We start from the raw sequence: 21,346 nt of genomic DNA, 5'->3' as shown, positions 1-21,346 counted from the left end.
TTGTACTCCTCTATCATCGCCCGCCGGTTGCAGGATCTGATGCCGGCAATTATACATCCGGACCAGTCTGGTTTTATTAAGGGTCGGCAGACCCATGACAATTTACGGAGGGTATTGCACTTGATAGAGAAGGCTTCCAGATTCCGCATTCCGGCCGTGCTGGTGGGTCTGGATGCAGAAAAGGCATTCGACCGGGTCGACTGGGGATTCCTGTTTCGCACCCTCTCCGCCTTTGGATTTTCGCGCCAGTTCCTCACGATGATTCGGGCGAATTATAATCGTCCTACCTCGAGGGTGCTGATTAACGGCCATCGGTCTGCTAGTTTTCCCCATTCCAGGGGTACGAGGCAGGGATGCCCCCTTTCCCCTCTCCTCTTTGCCTTGAGTATCGAACCCCTGGCGCTAGCGATACGGGAAAATGACCGAATCAAGGGCCTGCCCTTCACGGGGGAACAGCACAAAATATCCCTTTTTGCGGACGATGTCCTGTTGTCCTTAGGGGATCCAACTCAGTCCCTACCGCCCATTCACGAGGAGCTCTCCCGGTTTGAAGCAGTGGTGGGTTTCAGAATCAACTTCAACAAGTCGCACATCCTGAACTTGACCCTGTCCCCTGCCGAAGTAGCCCGGGTGCGCCTATTGATGACCCTGCCATGGACTCCCAACTCCCTACTGTATCTGGGGGTGCGCCTAACACCTAATATAGGACTTTCCCCCCCTGCTAACCTCGATCCGCAGTGATCTGGATCGATGGAAGCCAAAATTCCTTTCGTGGCTCGGCAGGATACATGCTCTTAAAATGGTCCTCCTCCCTAAATTCCTGTATCTTTTCCAGGCCCTCCCTATACCTATGGACATGGACTTCTTCCGCCGCTTACGGACAATGATGCTGAAATTTGTCTGGCAGGGTGGCCGGGCTCGTGTCCCCTTTACGACTCTTCGCCGGCCGCGGGGGGAAGGGGGAGTCGGGCTCCCTGACATGCTTCTGTACTATAAAGCTGCGCAGTTGCGGGTGATAGTGGAATGGTCCCAGCAGCTTTCAGAGAAACACTGGCTGCATATGGACAGGGCAGTGGCGGGGAGGTCGATTTGGGATCTGATACGGAAGCCCAAAGTGGACCGACCGAAGAATGCTTACATTAGCACTCTCACTAGCACGGTTTTGAATGTGTGGGACACGGTCGCTGGCGACGTCCGTTGGACCACATTTCCGTCTCCCTTCACCCCTATTCACTTCAATCCGGCCTTTCCACCGGCCTTGCAGGAGGGACCCCTTTCGGCAGTGGCGAGAGGGTGGATGTAGGGCGCTTACGCATTTGTTTCACGGGAGCGTTCCCCTCACATTCCACAACTGCATGCGCGACTACGGAATTCCGGCCACAGAGCGCTTTCGCCATGCCCAGCTTCTTCACTGGGCGACATCGGCGGGAGTCGGCGAAGCCGCTACATGTCCGCTTTCCCCTTTTGAGTCCTTTCTGCTTTGCACATCTGCGATGCGGGGGGCAATCTCCTTCTTGTATGGACTGCTTCTGGCCACTGCGGTGGCCCCGCGCCCTCGATACATGGCACAATGGGAGGTTCTCCTGGATCGAGACATCTCTGATACAGAGTGGAGGCACCTCTGGAAGGATATAGCTGCGCACAACCACTCCGTGCACCTTAGGGAGGCCCATTTGAAAACCATGTATGATTGGTATTTATATCCGGCCAAGCTCCACCGTATATTCCCTACTTCTTCGGATCGCTGCTGGAGAGGTTGTGGCCTAATGGGAGACTTCCGCCACATTTGGTGGGATTGCCCAATCATTCGCCCCTTCTGGACGGAGATACTCTCCCACATCAAGGAGATATTGGGGTATCCGATCTTGGAATCAGTGGCCCATGTGCTACTGGGTCTCCGGGATCCAATGTTGGAACATCAAACTAAGGCGGACAAGCGCATTCTATGGCTATGCCTAGGGGCAGCTAAGCTTACGCTAGCGGCGGCGTGGAAGAAACCACATGCACCGGCCATATCATTGTGGCACGCGAGACTGTGGGGGCTATTGAGCATGGAGAGAATGGCGGACATCTTCCTGGGCGATTTTCGAAATTTCCTATTTCGTTGGGGGCCTCTGGTCCGTTTCTTGTCCTCTGGACTGCCGTCTGCGGTATGCCCGCCCACACTACGTGCACTACACCTGTTTCAAATATGACCGGAATGCGTGATTGTCCAGCTCAGTACTATGAGAGAGTGTTTGTGTCATCACCACTGGGGGAGGGAGGGGGGTGGGAGGGGAACCAGTTGGGGTCCGGTTTGTGTTAATTGTTGCGACAAGGTTTGGCTACCGGGGATTCAGGGCTCCTGCATCACTTGGCACCCCTCTTCTACTGCCACCGGACTGCCTACGAGCCCTGCCCGGCGAACTTTCGAGTGGGCACTAGACTTGCTGCTGGTCCTGTTGGTGGGCCTTCTACCCTTATTGGTCGCTTACTGCTTTCCTTTTCCAGTGCATATTTCAGCTTCCCCTATGTGGGATTTATGGCGGAGTTGTCGCCTATTTATTTTTCTTTGTCCCCCTTTTTTTTTTCCTTCCCACTCTTTCTTTTCTGGAAAACTTTGAATAAAAACATGTTTTACAAAAAACTAAGACGACATGAACTTTGTTAATAATTTCTTTAGCAGTTATTAAATCATGTCGAATTAGGCGTGCAAATTATTTTAGTGCCTACAAACGGATGTATCGTGTAACGTGTGACGTTTTCTTAGATGTGAGCATTTTATCATATCTAATCTAACATAGTGCAATTTGTTGCTACACTAAGAATAAGATGAGCACAATTGTTGCAACGCTGTGAATATAATAAGCATCATTGCTAGAATACTGAGAGTATAAGGAGCACCATAGTTATAAAGCTGCGAATATAAAGAAAGCAATTATCAAGCCAAATTGTGAAACAATTTATGTTGGCGTTAATTGTCATATACTAATCAGTTTGCTTTGCAGATCTCTTTCCCCACTGTTCCCTTCACACCCCCTTTGCCTCACCTGGCTACTCTAATACTCATCGCTATTACTGTATACTGAGTTGGTGTTGCCTGGAGGTGGGCCTCAAAAAGCATCATGCAGATCCTGAGGTAGATGGCCACTATGACAGAATGTTGAGGATGCAAGGGAACATGGCAGTGACTCTACTAGTGGTTCCTTGGGCAAGCCTGCACATTTAATATCTGATGTTAGGCCTCTTGTCCCACTGGGACCCAAAGACAAAAGATTACGGCATAATGGTACTGGACTCTCAATGTCACAAACATTTCAGTGGTTACTGCTCTTACACTTGAGTTAAGGAAAATATTTAAGCTCTCGTCTTCCAGTGATAATAACCATAGACATGAGCAGTCTGAGGCGGGGTCGGGGGTAACTTTCAAGAACCATTGAGTTCAAGGTCTAAAGTCACTGATGAAGCACAACTCATTTTCCAATTGGAGTACATTTGCAGCAGTTCCCAAGGCACCTCTAGTGTTTGCCCCGCATCTCAAGGGGCGAGTAGTCCAAATAAGAACAGGTCACAAGAACATATGTCAATCAACTGAAAGATACCAGGGTTCCATGCTTATCCCAATTAGTGGAGCAGATCGGAACGAGGGTGGAAGAGAAACTCTGGTATATCTGACAGCAATGTATCATCCAGAGACACAGTATGAGCATGCCGACAGACTGAGTCGAAGTTTCTTATTCTCTGTGTTCATGTCTCATTCCCCTTGGGTGTTCCCCAAGATATTTGGAACTTCTTGGATAGATCTTTCCACAGGGCTCCTTCCGCCCCAGGATCTGCTTTCTCCAGCCTTGTCAGGAAGCCTTGACAGAGGATGCTTCAAGCTTCCGGTGGCCCAAGAGATTACTTTCTGCCTTTCACCCATTTGCTTTTCTACTCAGTGTCTTAGTGAAGATCAGAGTTGAAAAAGAGGAAGTTATTTATTTATTATTTATTATTATATTTATTTATTATTTTATTAACAACATTTCTAAAGCGCGAACAAAGGCCTGTGGGCATCTCGGCGCTAAAATATCTGCCGTATTTAACCAGAGAGGGGAGGTCTGAGTTTACTGATTAAAAAGCCAGGTCTTGAGTTGCCTACGAAAGGACCAAAGTGAGGGGCTTGTTTTGATCGAATGCGGCAGAGTGTTCCACAATTTGGGGGCTGACACCAGAAATCTTCTGTCTCCCCAAGAAACAGATTTGGTTCGGGGAACCACAAGATCATGTAGACTGGAGGAGCGCAGTGATCTGGGGGGACAATAGGGGGTCAGATTTTGAATGAGAAAAGCTGGTCCCAGGTTATGCAAGGCCTTGTACACCAAGCAGAGAGTTTTAAATGTTATCCTGTTTCTGATGGGTAACCAGTGTCAGTCTCTGATGGTTTCCGAAGCAGATTGATATTTGGGGATTCTTCCCAGAAGCCTAGCGGCTGAATTTTGAATAATTTGCATTTTGTTTAGGACTCTTTCTTGTGTGTTTAGAAACAGTGCGTTGCAATAATCCAAAGTGGACAGTACCAGGGAGGTAACCAAGGTTTTGCCAGCTGTGTCGGGAAGGAAGGGAAGAATTTTTTTGATGAGTCTCAGTTTGTGACAGGCGGAGGAGGTGATCTGGTTGGCATGTGGGAGAAAGGTGAGACGATCATCGAAGATAACTCCCAGATTCCTCACCCTGCTAACAGGCTCAGGGGGAGGACCCAGTGACGAAGGCCACCAACGGGAGGACCATTCCGGCATCAGATGTCCGAAGATGACTACTTCCGACTTGTCGGAATTTAATTTTAGGCAGTTGGAAGCCATCCAGTTCCCAATTGCCAACATGCCCAATTTGAAGTTGTCGGCTATTTTATGGCCATCGTTCCTGATGGCAAGGACCAACTGAATGTCGTCTGCATAGGAGGTAAGGCTCATCCCATGTGCTCGAATGACATTGGCTAGGTCCGACACATAAATGTTAAAAAGTGTCGGACTAAGGGATGAGCCTTGAGGTACTCCACATGGCAGCGACAGGGTGGATGACTGGAAGGAACCCATTGTAACCACCTGAGTCCTATCAGCCAGAAAGGAGGCCAGGAGTTTCTGGGCATTTTGTTGGACACCCATGTTTTCGACACGGTCGATCAAAATTGCGTGATCAACCGTGTCGAAAGCCGCCGATAAGTCAAGCAGTATCAAGACTGCCGTCCCTCCGGCGTCACGGATGGATCTAATATCGTCCGCGGCCTTAATCAAGGCTGTCTCCGTCCCATGGTATTGGCGAAAGCCAAACTGGGTTTCGTCAAGTAAATGATGTTCCTCTATGAAGGCCGAGAGTTGTAAATTCAGTGCTTTTTTGGCAATTTTCGCTAAAGCTGGAAGGCTAGCGATAGGACGGTAACTCTTAAGTTCTTCCATGTCCAGATGTGGCTTTTTTAACAAAGGTTTGATGAGAGTTTTTTTAAGTGACTGGGTAAATGCCTGTCCTGAACATGGAGTTGCAGATTGTAGTAATCACGGGAAGAACCACTTCAATAACAGGTAGAAGAACTTTAAGAGGACATGGGTCGAGTGCAGAGCCCGATTTGATAGTGGATATAATGTCCAAGATCTGGGGACTGGAAACGTCAGCAAACTGAGAGAGAGTGGGGCCGGTACAGGAGGTGGTAGACGAATTAGAGGGGATTTTAATATTGTTGGCAAAGGCCAAGTAAATGTCGTTGACCTTACTAAAAAAGAAGTTGGCAGGGCGTCCGAGAGATTGGGAGGGAGATGGGGTCAGGTTGGGTGAGTAGCCAGCTTGCTGCTTGGTGGTTTCATACAATGCCTTGTTGGAGTTTTTTAGCTAGTTCGATTCTTTCACTATAAAAAATGTTCTTGGCCTCATTAATCAGGGTTTTATATTTAGCCACCGTTTCTTTATACTTAGTTTTGGCCTCTTCCGAGTAGTCTTTTCGCCAGTGCCTCTCTTTGTTCCTACACTGTTGTTTCTGTGTTCTTAGGATCTCCGAATACCAGGGGGCCAACGGCGCAGATCGGTTACGAGATCGTTGTTTAACCGGGGCCAGAGAGGTGGCCGCCGAACCCACCCACTCATAGAACTGTGTGGTGGCAATGTTGGGGTCAGCTGATAAAGAAGGCTTGGAATTGGTCAAAAGTATTTCCAGGCTGGAACAATCGATGTCGTTCCACGCCAGGAACGGCTGACGAGGGTTAGACGGTGACATGGAGGCACCGGAGTCGTGGATGGTCAGTGAAGCCAAGATGGCATGGTGGTCTGACCATGTGAGGGGAAGGATTTGGGAAACATGTAAATCCACTAAATTAGAGAAAATGCCATCCAATATATGGCCCCCATCATGTGTGGGTGATTTGACCAACAGTGGGAGACCAAAGGTTGACATATCTGCTAGGAGAGCGGCAGTGTCTTTATCTTCGGATTTATCAAAATGAAAGTTGAAGTCACCGAGGATAGTGAGGGAACTGTCGAGGGCTGATGATTCCAGGATGGACCTAAGATCAGAAATGAATCCAGTCCTTGACCCTGGTGGTCGATACAGGAGGATCCCTTTAAAGTTGTAGGAGGGGTCAACTTAATGAAGGCTTCGCAGGATGGCAGCAAGATCATGTTGGTTCTAACAGTAAATGTGTCGCGTAAGATGACTGCAATCCCGCCGCCTTTTTTACGCTGTCTATCCAGTCTATGGATGGAGAAGCCTTTAGGGACTGCAATCACTAAATCTGGAGCAGACGAACTGTCCATCCAGGTTTCAGTCATGAATAGCATATCTAAATTTTTGTCCTCTATAAGTTCTTCTGGTTGCACCTTATTGGTACCGTAAACTCCTGTTCCCATTGCTTTTACCAATCGCAGAGCAACCACCCTAAGCCTTCCTGTGCTATTTCCTCTTCTGAGATTTCCTCTGCTAGCAGAGAGTATTCGGGTTGTCTCTAATGGTTTCGGAATTGAGAGGCACATGTTTGAATCTTTAGGTGGTTCACCTATTACTATGTTTATCCAAAATTCCAGAAAATAAAAAACTTTAAAAGTATATCAAATACAATGGAAAAAATATTTTGTGGTGTGAGGCTAAGACTATAGTTCTTTCCTCTTGTGAAGGTGATACAGAGTTTTTGCATGACAGCTTTCACCTAGGCCTGGTCATCTCGTCTTCACGCATCCAGTGGGCAGCTATCAGGGCACTCAGAGGTCACTCATTGTCATGTTTTCTTAACCTAGCCGCTCGTCTTCTTAGGCGTTTCCATCTATGTAGATCAGTGGTTCGTTCCCCAGTTCTCTCTTGGGATCTTCCTCTAGTCCTGAATGTGATTCAAGGTGCTCCATTTGATCCTCTTGAATCAGTCTCTCTGAAACATTTGACTCTTAAAGTTGTTTTTCCTTTTGAGGCTATAACAACTGGCTGGAGATTGGGGGCAGTGGGGCCCTCCTTAACTATGACCCATTTCTTAGTTTTTTTATGACAATGTGGATCTGAGATATGACCCTCCTTTTTTGCCCAAATACCCTTCATCTTTTGACCTTTCCCAAGACTTAATCTTTCCAGTGCCTTTTCCTTACCCCTCCCCAGATCAGGAAGTTTTGTGACATTTTTGGGATCTCCATTGAGCCTTTTCAGTTTATCTCTAAAGAACAGCCTCTATAAGAAAAACAGTTTTTTTTATTTGTCACTTTTGTGCTAGCCAATAAGGACCATCGTCTTCCAACCTCAACTTTAAGCAGGTGATTGAGAATGCATGTCAGGAGGCAGATGGTTTAGGGCCGATCCACAAGGGAAGTATCTTCTTCTTGGGCTGCATTCAAAAGAGCCTCTCTAAAAAAAACATTAGCGTGGCAGCTACTTAGCCCTCACTGCACAGAATTATTTACCATTACTGATTACAAATGTGAGAAGTGATTTATTCTACTTCAGAGCAAGCAGTATTATAAGCAGCTAAACAGTGATATATTTTTGTCACTTCGTTTAATAAATTTCACGTCTGGGTGGTGCAACATTCTGGTGTACTGTGAGCTTTTCTAGTTATGTTATGTTATGTTATTTTAATTTATATAGCGCTCAGATGCCGCAGCCAAGAGGCGTCCCGGCGCTTTCCAGAGATGGTAAACACAACACAGCAAAGGTGAATGGGACCAGAGAAAATTAAACTGAAGAATTGTCTTATATAGAAAACTTTGGTTTGCACTTAATTTCATTACGACTGGGGGAAAGAAGACAGGCGTGGATGGGAATGCCTGGATTGCTTACCAGTATTCTTCATTCTAGGGGATCGGAAGGATAACCTGATTTCTTTAGGAAAGCTTGCTATACCTGAAAGCATTTTACTAATGCCCCGCCTTACAGGTTACATAACAGGAAGTCGTGTGACTCTCATGAAGGGAGGAGCTTGCAAAATGTTTTTTTTATTTCTAATGGTGAAAGCAGTACCACTGAGATGCTTTGCTTGTTTTCAGTACGAATGTGATGAGGAAGACTATGATTTGGAGTAATGTAATCTACTCGGCAAGTAATCCAGGCATTTTTGCGCATTTTGTGGCTTTGACACAATTCAATTTGTACAACAGAAAAGGAGCGTAGATTATAATCCCAGAAATTCCGTTCAGTTAATCAGCAAAATAAAAGCATGATATTGTCCCAAATATATTCAAACATAGATAATTCGTTGGGATTCAGTTATTCAGGAGTCTTGTACATGCAGTCAAATCCGACTTTATTCATTAAACTGCTTTTTTTCCATGCAGCCCAACCAACGTGTTTCGTCCTTTAGGACTTCATCAGGGTTCTGTATCACTTCAGTGTCAAATATCTGAAAGGTATGTTATTCTCCTCTATCCAGTCTCCTCATGTAGAAACAGTCGTAACTGTGGGAGGTATAGTATCCCCTGTTGTATCTTTCTCCTTCGTGTTTCAATCTCCAAATGCCACAGGAAAAGCGCACAATTCAATGTATACACAAGTGTTGTATGTTAGCCCCTTCAGGATAGTGAATATGGTCAGTATGAATCCTATATGAGACACAACTAAACAATACTTTAAACTACTCCAACCTTGCGGTCAGTGTCTGAACAATAGGTAACACTACCAACTGCTTTATGAACAGGCACCAAGAATCCCAGCACCGTCAAGGGTTCTGAGATGCGAAAAGCACTTTGGGGCCATACATTAGCATGAATGAATGAGCTGTACAAATGCCCTAAGCATAACATAACAGAATCACAGACAGGGCAAAATGCTACCACGGCTGTAAGTGTTCATTTTATGTGAATTGGTGTCTACAGCTGACAGGATGGCTCAGTGAGTAAAACACTCACTTCTGATAAATGTGAAGCGCTGCATATGTTAAGTTCACATTTTGTCACTGCTCAGGCTCTCCCTGCACTGTAATTAAGAGGGAAAACATTTTTGCCTAATCTCTGAAAGAAAACGTTTCGCAAGAAATGACTGATATAAATTTGTACGACATTAGAAGGTTACGTACATCAGTGTTTCTTTTCTGATTTTCTTTCAAGCATTGTATAGTACGGTGTAGCATATGTGACACACTTTTCTGCCCCCCCCCCCCTTCCCGGTGTAGCACTGGTAGAACTTTTTGGCTGCAGCTATCTCATGAAAATGTGAAAAAATATACTGTTGTGAAATCTTGCATTAGGGGAATTCAGATGTAAAGCCGGTTCTTTAGAATCCATATGACCAGCATGTGAACTACGTATAGGACTATTTGCACTGATAAAGCGGCTTGTTGTTAAGCTGTTAAGATGCTACCTCGACTGCCAGTGGAGGATGGTCTAGACCAGTGGTCTTCTTTTAATGGTGTACTCCTTACCCCCCCCCCCCACCAGTGCAACAAAAAGAAAATCTTCGCCCCCCTTCAAACATGTTCACAATTATTCTATGAAATTGGCAATGATAAAATATATCTAGACTTATTTAAACATTGCAGATAAGTTCTGTTACTGATTTAAAAATGCAATCAAATACACGATTGCCAAACATACTAGGCTGGACAGGTATAAGTATAAGGTGAAAGTATCCACAGTGTGAATATTGAAATGAGGGTGGGCGTTTTGAAGAATATTTGGAGTCCCTGCCCTTTTGACACTACCTCCCAGCAGGCATATAAATGACAAAAGATGTAGTAATGGCCCATTACAGAGAGGCTTCTGCGGCTCATGTTTTTTGCTGCTGAAAACAAAGAACTGGTATAAGCATAATGCTTCTTTTGACTAAAGCCTGCCCTCCTCCAATCACTTGAGGCCTTCCAGTTGGAAGACCCCTGGCCGAGACGTTCATCCTTCTGAGGTGAATCTAAAGAGTACCAGTAGTAATAACGGATGGCAGAAGGGGGGCAGTACAAGATTAAAGGGAAGCAAGATGGGGACAAGCAAAAAGAGGGGGACGAGAAAGAGCAGTGTTCTGCTCCTGCTGGCTGGACATTGTGCTGTTTCATTACAGAGCAGATGCAGAAAGAAGACACGCTGGGGGATATTTACAAGGAAGTGGCGGAGTGAGGCGTTAGCCGTCATGGCTTAACGCCTCACTCCACCACTTCAGAAATGCAAGGCTGCACTGTATTTACAAGGATATGGTGCAACCTTGTGTTTCCCCCTGCACTGGCGCCACACTTATCAGCATAGCGCCAATGCAGGCACCCTTGCACCATAGTTCAAGGGTGTCTGCGTGCAGGGAAAGATTGTTTACGTACAGGAAGGTCCCCCTTCCTGCACATAAACAATCTTGGAATGACATTTTGTCACTTGTATGTGTGCTGCTTAATGCAGCACACATGGAAGTTACAAAATGTCATCTTTTTAAGGATTGTTTATATGCAGGAAGGGTCACCTTCCAGAACATACACAATCCGAGGCAATTTGTGTTTTCCATGTGTACTGCACAAGGCAGCACATGTGCAAAAAGCAAAAATGAGGAGAAATAAAGCATTTCTCCTCGTTTCGCCAAGTTAAGACCAGGTTTTCCTTGGTCTTCATTCTGGGGCTGCCTTCTATTCACGCTGCCTTTGTAAATAGAGGGCAGTGCCAGAATTAATGGGTGTTGTAGTGGCACCTTTAAACAACAAAAGAGTGATCTGAAGTGTGCTTTATCAATTTTCTCGCAGTGGTGATTCTTTTCAAGTTCAAAGCACACTGAAGTATACCAGAAAAGGAAGGCGGAGAATGGTTAGTGAGGGGAATATACCAGGTTAGTAAAAAGAACCCTCACTCACGACCTGGTCGGTGACATACTTCATCACGTGGTTCCCACCGGGTAGACCGAATGTCTGCCGGGTGTGCTTCAACGCCTGATGTTACAGCGGAGCTGGTTTCTTGTGATTTTGAGAGGTGCTCAAAGGAAAGTGGTTGAGTGAAGTTAAAAGAATACAGCCAGTGTCTCGAAAAAACTTTATTCAGAGACTAGACTGCCCTCATTAAAAAAGGTGTTGCGGACGTCAAATGGTAATAAGTCTGAACCATTAGTGTCCTTGAGAGATGGTCGACATGTTTCTGCTCAAAAAATGGCTTAGGTCAGCCGAGCTTTCATCAGGACCAGTGTGTACCCCTCGCGGTATACACGCACTAAGGTGTATCCTAACCTCGGGGTGTGTAAAATTAGTGTTCCAAAACTTACGGTTATGATGGACCGTCCTGGATTTTCCCAGCGTCCAACAACCCCAGTGAAGATAATTAAGGGAAAGAGAATAGACATACAGCAACATCATGACCATGTAATTTGATACATTCTGAGGATGTTATCCTGTTTCTGATGGGTAACCAGTGTAAGTCTCTGATGGTTTCCGAAGCAGATTGATATTTGGGGATTCTTCCCAGAAGCCTAGCGGCTGAATTTTGAATAATTTGCATTTTGTTTAGGACTCTTTCTTGTGTGTTTAGAAACAGTGCGTTGCAATAATCCAAAGTGGACAGTACCAGGGAGGTAACCAAGGTTTTGCCAGCTGTGTCGGGAAGGAAGGGAAGAATTTTTTTGATGAGTCTCAGTTTGTGACAGGCGGAGGAGGTGATCTGGTTGGCATGTGGGAGAAAGGTGAGACGATCATCGAAGATAACTCCCAGATTCCTCACCCTGCTAACAGGCTCAGGGGAAGGACCCAGTGACGAAGGCCACCAACGGGACGACCATTCCGGCATCAGATGTCCGAAGATGACTACTTCCGACTTGTCGGAATTTAATTTTAGGCAGTTGGAAGCCATCCAGTTCCCAATTGCCAACATGCCCAATTTGAAGTTGTCGGCTATTTTATGGCCATCGTTCCTGATGGCAAGGACCAACGGAGTGTCGTCTGCATAGGAGGTAAGGCTCATCCCATGTGCTCGAATGACATTGGCTAGGTCCGACACATAAATGTTAAAAAGTGTCGGACTAAGGGATGAGCCTTGAGGTACTCCACATGGCAGCGACAGGGTGGATGACTGGAAGGAACCCATTGTAACCACCTGAGTCCTATCAGCCAGAAAGGAGGCCAGGAGTTTTTGGCATTTTGTTGGACACCCATGTTTTCGACACGGTCGATCAAAATTGCGTGATCAACCGTGTCGAAAGCCGCCGATAAGTCAAGCAGTATCAAGACTGCCGTCCCTCCGGCGTCACGGATGGATCTAATATCGTCCGCGGCCTTAATCAAGGCTGTCTCCGTCCCATGGTATTGGCGAAAGCCAAACTGGGTTTCGTCAAGTAAATGATGTTCCTCTATGAAGGCCGAGAGTTGTAAATTCAGTGCTTTTTCGGCAATTTTCGCTAAAGCTGGAAGGCTAGCGATAGGACGGTAACTCTTAAGTTCTTCCATGTCCAGATGTGGCTTTTTTAACAAAGGTTTGATGAGAGGTTTTTTTTAAGTGACTGGGTAAATGCCTGTCCTGAACATGGAGTTACAGATTGTAGTAATCACGGGAAGAACCACTTCAATAACAGGTAGAAGAACTTTAAGAGGACATGGGTCGAGTGCAGAGCCCGATTTGATAGTGGATATAATGTCCAAGATCTGGGGACTGGAAACGTCAGCAAACTGAGAGAGAGTGGGGCCGGTACAGGAGGTGGTAGACGAATTAGAGGGGATTTTAATATTGTTGGCAAAGGCCAAGTAAATGTCGTTGACCTTACTAAAAAAGAAGTTGGCAGGGCGTCACAGAGAGATTGGGAGGGAGATGGGGTCAGGTTGGGTGAGTAGCCAGCTTGCTGCTTGGTGGTTTCATACAATGCCTTGTTGGAGTTTTTTAGCTAGTTCGATTCTTTCACTATAAAAAATTTTCTTGGCCTCATTAATCATGGTTTTATATTTAGCCACCGTTTCTTTATACTTAGTTTTGGCCTCTTCCGAGTAGTCTTTTCGCCAGTGCCTCTCTTTGTTCCTACACTGTTGTTTCTGTGTTCTTAGGATCTCCGAATACCAGGGGGCCAACGGCGCAGATCGGTTACGAGATCGTTGTTTAACCGGGGCCAGAGAGGTGGCCGCCGAACCCACCCACTCATAGAACTGTGTGGTGGCAATGTTGGGGTCAGCTGATAAAGAAGGCTTGGAATTGGTCAAAAGTATTTCCAGGCTGGAACAATCGATGTCGTTCCACGCCAGGAACGGCTGACGAGGGTTAGACGGTGACATGGAGGCACCGGAGTCGTGGATGGTCAGTGAAGCCAAGATGGCATGGTGGTCTGACCATGTGAGGGGAAGGATTTGGGAAACATGTAAATCCACTAAATTAGTGAAAATGCCATCCAATATATGGCCCCCATCATGTGTGGGTGATTTGACCAACAGTGGGAGACCAAAGGTTGACATATCTGCTAGGAGAGCGGCAGTGTCTTTATCTTCGGATTTATCAAAATGAAAGTTGAAGTCACCGAGGATAGTGAGGGAACTGTCGAGGGCTGATGATTCCAGGATGGACCTAAGATCAGAAATGAATCCAGTCCTTGACCCTGGTGGTCGATACAGGAGGATCCCTTTAAAGTTGTAGGAGGGGGTCAACTTAATGAAGGCTTCGCAGGATGGCAGCAAGATCATGTTGGTTCTAACAGTAAATGTGTCGCGTAAGATGACTGCAATCCCGCCGCCTTTTTTACGCTGTCTATCCAGTCTATGGATGGAGAAGCCTTTAGGAACTGCAATCACTAAATCTGGAGCGGACGAACTGTCCATCCAGGTTTCAGTCATGAATAGCATATCTAAATTTTTGTCCTCTATAAGTTCTTCTGGTTGCACCTTATTGGTACCGTAAACTCCTGTTTCCATTGCTTTTACCAATCGCAGAGCAACCACCCTAAGCCTTCCTGTGCTATTTCCTCTTCTGAGATTTCCTCTGCTAGCAGAGAGTATTCGGGTTGTCTCTAATGGTTTCGGAATTGAGAGGCACATGTTTGAATCTTTAGGTGGTTCACCTATTACTATGTTTATCCAAAATTCCAGAAAATAAAAAACTTTAAAAGTATATCAAATACAATGGAAAAAATATTTTGTGGTGTGAGGCTAAGACTATAGTTCTTTCCTCTTGTGAAGGTGATACAGAGTTTTTGCATGACAGCTTTCACCTAGGCCTGGTCATCTCGTCTTCACGCATCCAGTGGGCAGCTATCAGGGCACTCAGAGGTCACTCATTGTCATGTTTTCTTAACCTAGCCGCTCGTCTTCTTAGGCGTTTCCATCTATGTAGATCAGTGGTTCGTTCCCCAGTTCTCTCTTGGGATCTTCCTCTAGTCCTGAATGTGATTCAAGGTGCTCCATTTGATCCTCTTGAATCAGTCTCTCTGAAACATTTGACTCTTAAAGTTGTTTTTCCTTTTGAGGCTATAACAACTGGGTGGAGATTGGGGGCAGTGGGGCCCTCCTTAACTATGACCCATTTCTTAGTTTTTTTTATGACAATGTGGATCTGAGATATGACCCTCCTTTTTTGCCCAAATACCCTTCATCTTTTGACCTTTCCCAAGACTTAATCTTTCCAGCGCCTTTTCCTTACCCCTCCCCAGATCAGGAAGTTTTGTGACATTTTTGGGATCTCCATTGAGCCTTTTCAGTTTATCTCTAAAGAACAGCCTCTATAAGAAAAACAGTTTTTTTTATTTGTCACTTTTGTGCTAGCCAATAAGGACCATCGTCTTCCAACCTCAACTTTAAGCAGGTGATTGAGAATGCATGTCAGGAGGCAGATGGTTTAGGGCCGATCCACAAGGGAAGTATCTTCTTCTTGGGCTGCATTCAAAAGAGCCTCTCTAAAAAAAACATTAGCGTGGCAGCTACTTAGCCCTCACTGCACAGAATTATTTACCATTACTGATTACAAATGTGAGAAGTGATTTATTCTACTTCAGAGCAAGCAGTATTATAAGCAGCTAAACAGTGATATATTTTTGTCACTTCGTTTAATAAATTTCACGTCTGGGTGGTGCAACATTCTGGTGTACTGTGAGCTTTTCTAGTTATGTTATGTTATGTTATTTTAATTTATATAGCGCTCAGATGCCGCAGCCAAGAGGCGTCCCGGCGCTTTCCAGAGATGGTAAACACAACACAGCAAAGGTGAATGGGACCAGAGAAAATTAAACTGAAGAATTGTCTTATATAGAAAACTTTGGTTTGCACTTAATTTCATTACGACTGGGGGAAAGAAGACAGGCGTGGATGGGAATGCCTGGATTGCTTACCAGTATTCTTCATTCTAGGGGATCGGAAGGATAACCTGATTTCTTTAGGAAAGCTTGCTATACCTGAAAGCATTTTACTAATGCCCCGCCTTACAGGTTACATAACAGGAAGTCGTGTGACTCTCATGAAGGGAGGAGCTTGCAAAATGTTTTTTTTTATTTCTAATGGTGAAAGCAGTACCACTGAGATGCTTTGCTTGTTTTCAGTACGAATGTGATGAGGAAGACTATGATTTGGAGTAATGTAATCTACTCGGCAAGTAATCCAGGCATTTTTGCGCATTTTGTGGCTTTGACACAATTCAATTTGTACAACAGAAAAGGAGCGTAGATTATAATCCCAGAAATTCCGTTCAGTTAATCAGCAAAATAAAAGCATGATATTGTCCCAAATATATTCAAACATAGATAATTCGTTGGGATTCAGTTATTCAGGAGTCTTGTACATGCAGTCAAATCCGACTTTATTCATTAAACTGCTTTTTTTCCATGCAGCCCAACCAACGTGTTTCGTCCTTTAGGACTTCATCAGGTTTCTGTATCACTTCAGTGTCAAATATCTGAAAGGTATGTTATTCTCCTCTATCCAGTCTCCTCATGTAGAAACAGTCGTAACTGTGGGAGGTATAGTATCCCCTGTTGTATCTTTCTCCTTCGTGTTTCAATCTCCAAATGCCACAGGAAAAGCGCACAATTCAATGTATACACAAGTGTTGTATGTTAGCCCCTTCAGGATAGTGAATATGGTCAATATGAATCCTATATGAGACACAACTAAACAATACTTTAAACTACTCCAACCTTGCGGTCAGTGTCTGAACAATAGGTAACACTACCAACTGCTTTATGAACAGGCAACAAGAATCCCAGCACCGTCAAGGGTTCTGAGATGCGAAAAGCACTTTGGGGCCATACATTAGCATGAATGAATGACCTATACAAATGCCCTAAGCATAACATAACAGAATCACAGACAGGGCAAAATGCTACCACGGCTGTAAGTGTTCATTTTATGTGAATTGGTGTCTACAGCTGACAGGATGGCTCAGTGAGTAAAACACTCACTTCTGATAAATGTGAAGCGCTGCATATGTTAAGTTCACATTTTGTCACTGCTGACTAGGTCGTCGGTGCGTCTACGTTTAGCAATTTGAGTACCGTGAATTGGGTAATAGTAACCAGAGGTTGAAGTGGGCAGGCACTATTGGCACCGAAGTTCTTTTACCTTTTATCTTAAAGCGGAACCGTTCCTCGCTTTCTTTACATTTGAAAATCGTTAATGGACGCCATTTAACAGTACATTTTCTCCAGTGACGCCTGGAGCCCGAAGGAAAGTCAGGCTGACTTGGAAACTGTAGCGCATCTTCACAACCTCCCAGCACCGCCCTACCCTTCTTGATCTGCATTGCAGTCCGTGTTGCAACTCTGGGATGAATAGCAACCCCTGGCTCACACCTCTTCCCTAACACAACTTACACAACTATTACTGAAGCAAACACATGGACAACAGGCTCTCCCTGCACTGTAATTAAGAGGGAAAACATTTTTGCCTAATCTCTGAAAGAAAACGTTTCGCAAGAAATGACTGATATAAATTTGTACGACATTAGAAGGTTACGTACATCAGTGTTTCTTTTCTGATTTTCTTTCAAGCATTGTATAGTACGGTGTAGCATATGTGACACACTTTTCTGCCCCCCCCCCCTTCCCGGTGTAGCACTGGTAGAACTTTTTGGCTGCAGCTATCTCATGAAAATGTGAAAAAATATACTGTTGTGAAATCTTGCATTAGGGGAATTCAGATGTAAAGCCGGTTCTTTAGAATCCATATGACCAGCATGTGAACTACGTCTATGACTATTTGCACTGATAAAGCGGCTTGTTGTTAAGATGTTAAGATGCTACCTCGACTGCCAGTGGAGGATGGTCTAGACCAGTGGTCTTCTTTTAATGGTGTACTCCTTACCCCCCCCCCCCCCCACCAGTGCAACAAAAAGAAAATCTTCGCCCCCCTTCAAACATGTTCACAATTATTCTATTAAACTGGCAATGTTAAAATATATCTAGACTTATTTAAACATTGCAGATAAGTTCTGTTACTGTTTTAAAAATGCAATCAAATGCACGATTGCCAAACATACTAGGCTGGACAGGTATAAGTATAAGGTGAAAGTATCCACAGTGTGAATATTGAAATGAGGGTGGGCGTTTTGAAGAATATTTGGAGTCCCTGCCATTTTGACACTACCTCCCAGCAGGCATATAAATGACAAAAGATGTAGTAATGGCCCATTACAGAGAGGCTTCTGCGGCTCATGTTTTTTGCTGCTGAAAACAAAGAACTGGTATAAGCATAATGCTTCTTTTGACTAAAGCCTGCCCTCCTCCAATCACTTGAGGCCTTCCAGTTGGAAGACCCCTGGCCGGGACGTTCATCCTTCTGAGGTGAATCTAAAGAGTACCAGTACTAATAACGGATGGCAGAAGGGGGGCAGTACAAGATTAAAGGGAAGCAAGATGGGGACAAGCAAAAAGAGGGGGACGAGAAAGAGCAGTGTTCTGCTCCTGCTGGCTGGACATTGTGCTGTTTCATTACAGAGCAGATGCAGAAAGAAGACACGCTGGGGGATATTTACAAGGAAGTGGCGGAGTGAGGCGTTAGCCGTCATGGCTTAACGCCTCACTCCAACACTTTAGAAACGCAAGGCTGCACCGTATTTACAAGGATATGGTGCAACCTTGCGTTTCCCCCTGCACTGGCGCTACACTTAGCCTAACGCCAATGCAGGCACCCTTGCACCATAGTGCAAGGGTGTCTGCGTTCAGGGAAAGATTGTTTATGTACAGGAAGGTACCCCTTCCTGCACATAAACAATCTTGGAATGACATGTTGTCACTTTTATATGTGCTGCTTAATGCAGCACACATGGAAGTTATAAAATGTCATCTTTTTTAAGGATTGTTTATGTGCAGGAAGGGTCACTTTCCTGAACATAAACAATCCAACGCAATTTGCTTTTTCCATGTGTACTGTACAAGGCAGCACACGTGGAAAAAGCGAAAACGAGGATAAATAAAGCATTTCTCCTCGTTTCGCCAAGTTAAGACAAGGTTTTCCCTGGTCTTCATTTTGGGGCTGCCTTCTTTTCACGCTGCCCTTGTAAATAGAGGGCAGTGCCAGAATTAATGGGTGTTGCAGTGGCACACCCAACGCAACACCCACTGCCCACCCCTTTCACGCTAAGCATAGCGTGAAAGGGGGCCTTATTTACAAGGCTGCTTTAAGCCGCCTTGTAAAGAAGGCTAAGCCCTTATCACCACCGAAAAGTGACAAAAAGTGACATTCCCGTCGCGATCTGGGCTTGTGGCTCAGTGGCCTAATGCATCCATTGCAGGGGCCTGTGTTCAACCTCATGGTCAGAGGTTCAAATCATGGTGGGTCCACTCAGCCTTTCATCCATCTGAGGGTGATTAAATGAGTACCATTGAGTTGGGTAACAATAAACATCTATCATTCCGCGCCAAGATAACCTCTGGGTGAACGTGCACTTTACAAACACACTTGTTATGTTATGTCATGTTAAATATGCCCGCTGTGCTTATGCCGGAGATGGCGCAGCACACGTGCTTAAACCCACTGAGACAGGGTGCCTGCCTCTAGTCTAGGAGAATATTTCTGCAGTCGAAACCCTGCCCATTTCCTCTCACCTGACCCGGTGACCACAGTACCATCACTTCTTTATTTACGCATCTGTTATTTACAGTGCTTGTTAGAGTCGGCGGAAGCGCTATATTAAAATCAAATTATTGTTGTGTTGTGTAGAACAAGGACGCTTTCTCTTCGACAACTTACTACAGGCTCATAGGAATTAATAAAGGAAAATTATCAATTTGTATACGCATTAAAAATGTATATATTAGCAAGAAATATGAGCGCTGAGCTTTTACATCGAAGATATTGTAGATTCTCCTCGCAGGTGTGACCCGGTGCACTAACCCTTACTTCTCGCCTCAAGTTAGCGCTGTCTCGACTTTACTAATGAATTTCCTGGCTCCCTCTCCCTCTGCAGCTCTTTATGAAGGCTATATTCCTCATTACGCATCATAAAATGACATATTTTGACAGTTGCCGCTGAAAAATCCTGGCAGTTAAATGGTCGATTGTAACTCACATCACAATGAAAATTGCTGGCGTTAAATGCCATCCGATAAATAACCGTCTAAGCTTCCGCTCAGTTTGTTTTATCACTCGAGACATTATCTAATTATGGAATCATTGGATTTAATCGGAAGGCGTTAAACTAACTTTCTGGGAATTAAAAGCCGAGCAGAACAGAGGAAGTGCCGTGGGACCACTTACTGGGTGACGTCATAGGCTCCGGGTCCAGGTCCTTCCTGCTTCTGGTATTCTAAGCGCTTCGCGGTGAGGTTGCCGAAGTGCACTCCTTTGTACTTAGAAGTAGCATAGGCCTCCTTCTGGGAAAGAAAACGTGATACATTTTAATAGGTGAAGGGCACGAGGGCACTCGGGCACGCCCTAAACGCAGACACACACATAGGCACTCACTTCTCAATCAATCACAGCTGCACTTCGCTACTATATAGAATTTTAGATGGGCAACAGTGAATTACGGAGATGTTTTTCACTGTGGGTCCTGGATGACATCAGTAGCGGCCCGTTACGGGAGTTCCGTGGGGCGGAAAGGCGGGGCAGGGCAGGGTGGGGGGCAGTAAAAACCAGAATATGGATGATCGGAGGTAAGTAAACAATTAAATAAATAAAACGAATTTCGTAGCACGCACTGCATCGCATTTTGCGTGGAGCTTGAGTGGACTATGATGGACTATGATGTCACTCAGGACCCCCAAGGTGAAAAACATACCTGTACTTTACTTTTTACCCATCTACAATTTTAAGTTAAGTATAGCCCCAAAAATCATCTGCCCCTTACGCATGAACAGAGGAGTAATGGGGGAGCCATCTATAACATAGCCTCTCGTCTCTGACCCAAATGTGAAAAAATACCTTACGTGTAAACTTTAACCAATCCCACCACCTCCCCTGTCTTCTTTCCCTCTCATGCAGCTGTTTTTGCAAGCTGCATGAGAGGGCAAGCATGCAGCCCTGACAGGCTCGCAAGGATTCCTGACAGCCGGATGTATGACGATACGAGGGCCATTTCAACTCGGTCTGTTAGATCGCAGTTTTCCCATCGCAAGTCGTTACATCGACTTGCGCTGGAGGGGCGCTGGACTTAGGAATAATGTAATTACTATTCCAACTCCAGTCTACACACAGTAGGGAAGGTGTTGGAAACAGTAATTTACACTTTTCCCTAGTCTACAGCGCCCTCCAGTGCATGTCGATGTCACGACTTGCGTAGTGAAAACCACAATGTAATTGTACCACGTTGAAATAGATGCGTGGTAAACGATGTATCCCCTGATAGCCTGGCTTGGAAGGCCTTTATGACATTGCAACAGAGGGTAGCAAGTTTTGGTATCAACCGCCGCTATGTCATAGCAGTGAGTTACCAGATTTAGAATCTGGTGTAAACAATAGCGGATCCTATGGAAGCCATGCATAACAAATTGCTTTCCAACTGTTGCATCATTTCGATCAAGATAATTGTTTGTTTTAGCAGCTGGCGTCCGTTCCTGCAGCGCAATAAAAATGACTTATTT

At 45.2% G+C, this 21,346-nt stretch overlaps 1 protein-coding gene across 1 annotated transcript in view; it reads right to left on the bottom strand.

Annotated features, from left to right (window-relative positions):
• Positions 1-21,346, bottom strand: part of STPG2 (sperm tail PG-rich repeat containing 2) — a 2,154,459-nt gene that overhangs the window by 1,774,108 nt on the left and 359,005 nt on the right. Inside the window, exon 5 of the mRNA XM_078677832.1 lies at positions 20,022-20,137. Coding sequence (XP_078533958.1) covers positions 20,022-20,137 — 116 coding nt within the window. The remainder of the gene's footprint in view (positions 1-20,021; positions 20,138-21,346) is intronic.

The sequence above is a fragment of the Lissotriton helveticus genome, chromosome 2_1 (genome assembly GCF_964261635.1).
Source record: "Lissotriton helveticus chromosome 2_1, aLisHel1.1, whole genome shotgun sequence".
NCBI classification, from domain to species: domain Eukaryota; kingdom Metazoa; phylum Chordata; class Amphibia; order Caudata; family Salamandridae; genus Lissotriton; species Lissotriton helveticus.
This window is presented reverse-complemented; position numbering and strand designations above follow the sequence as displayed.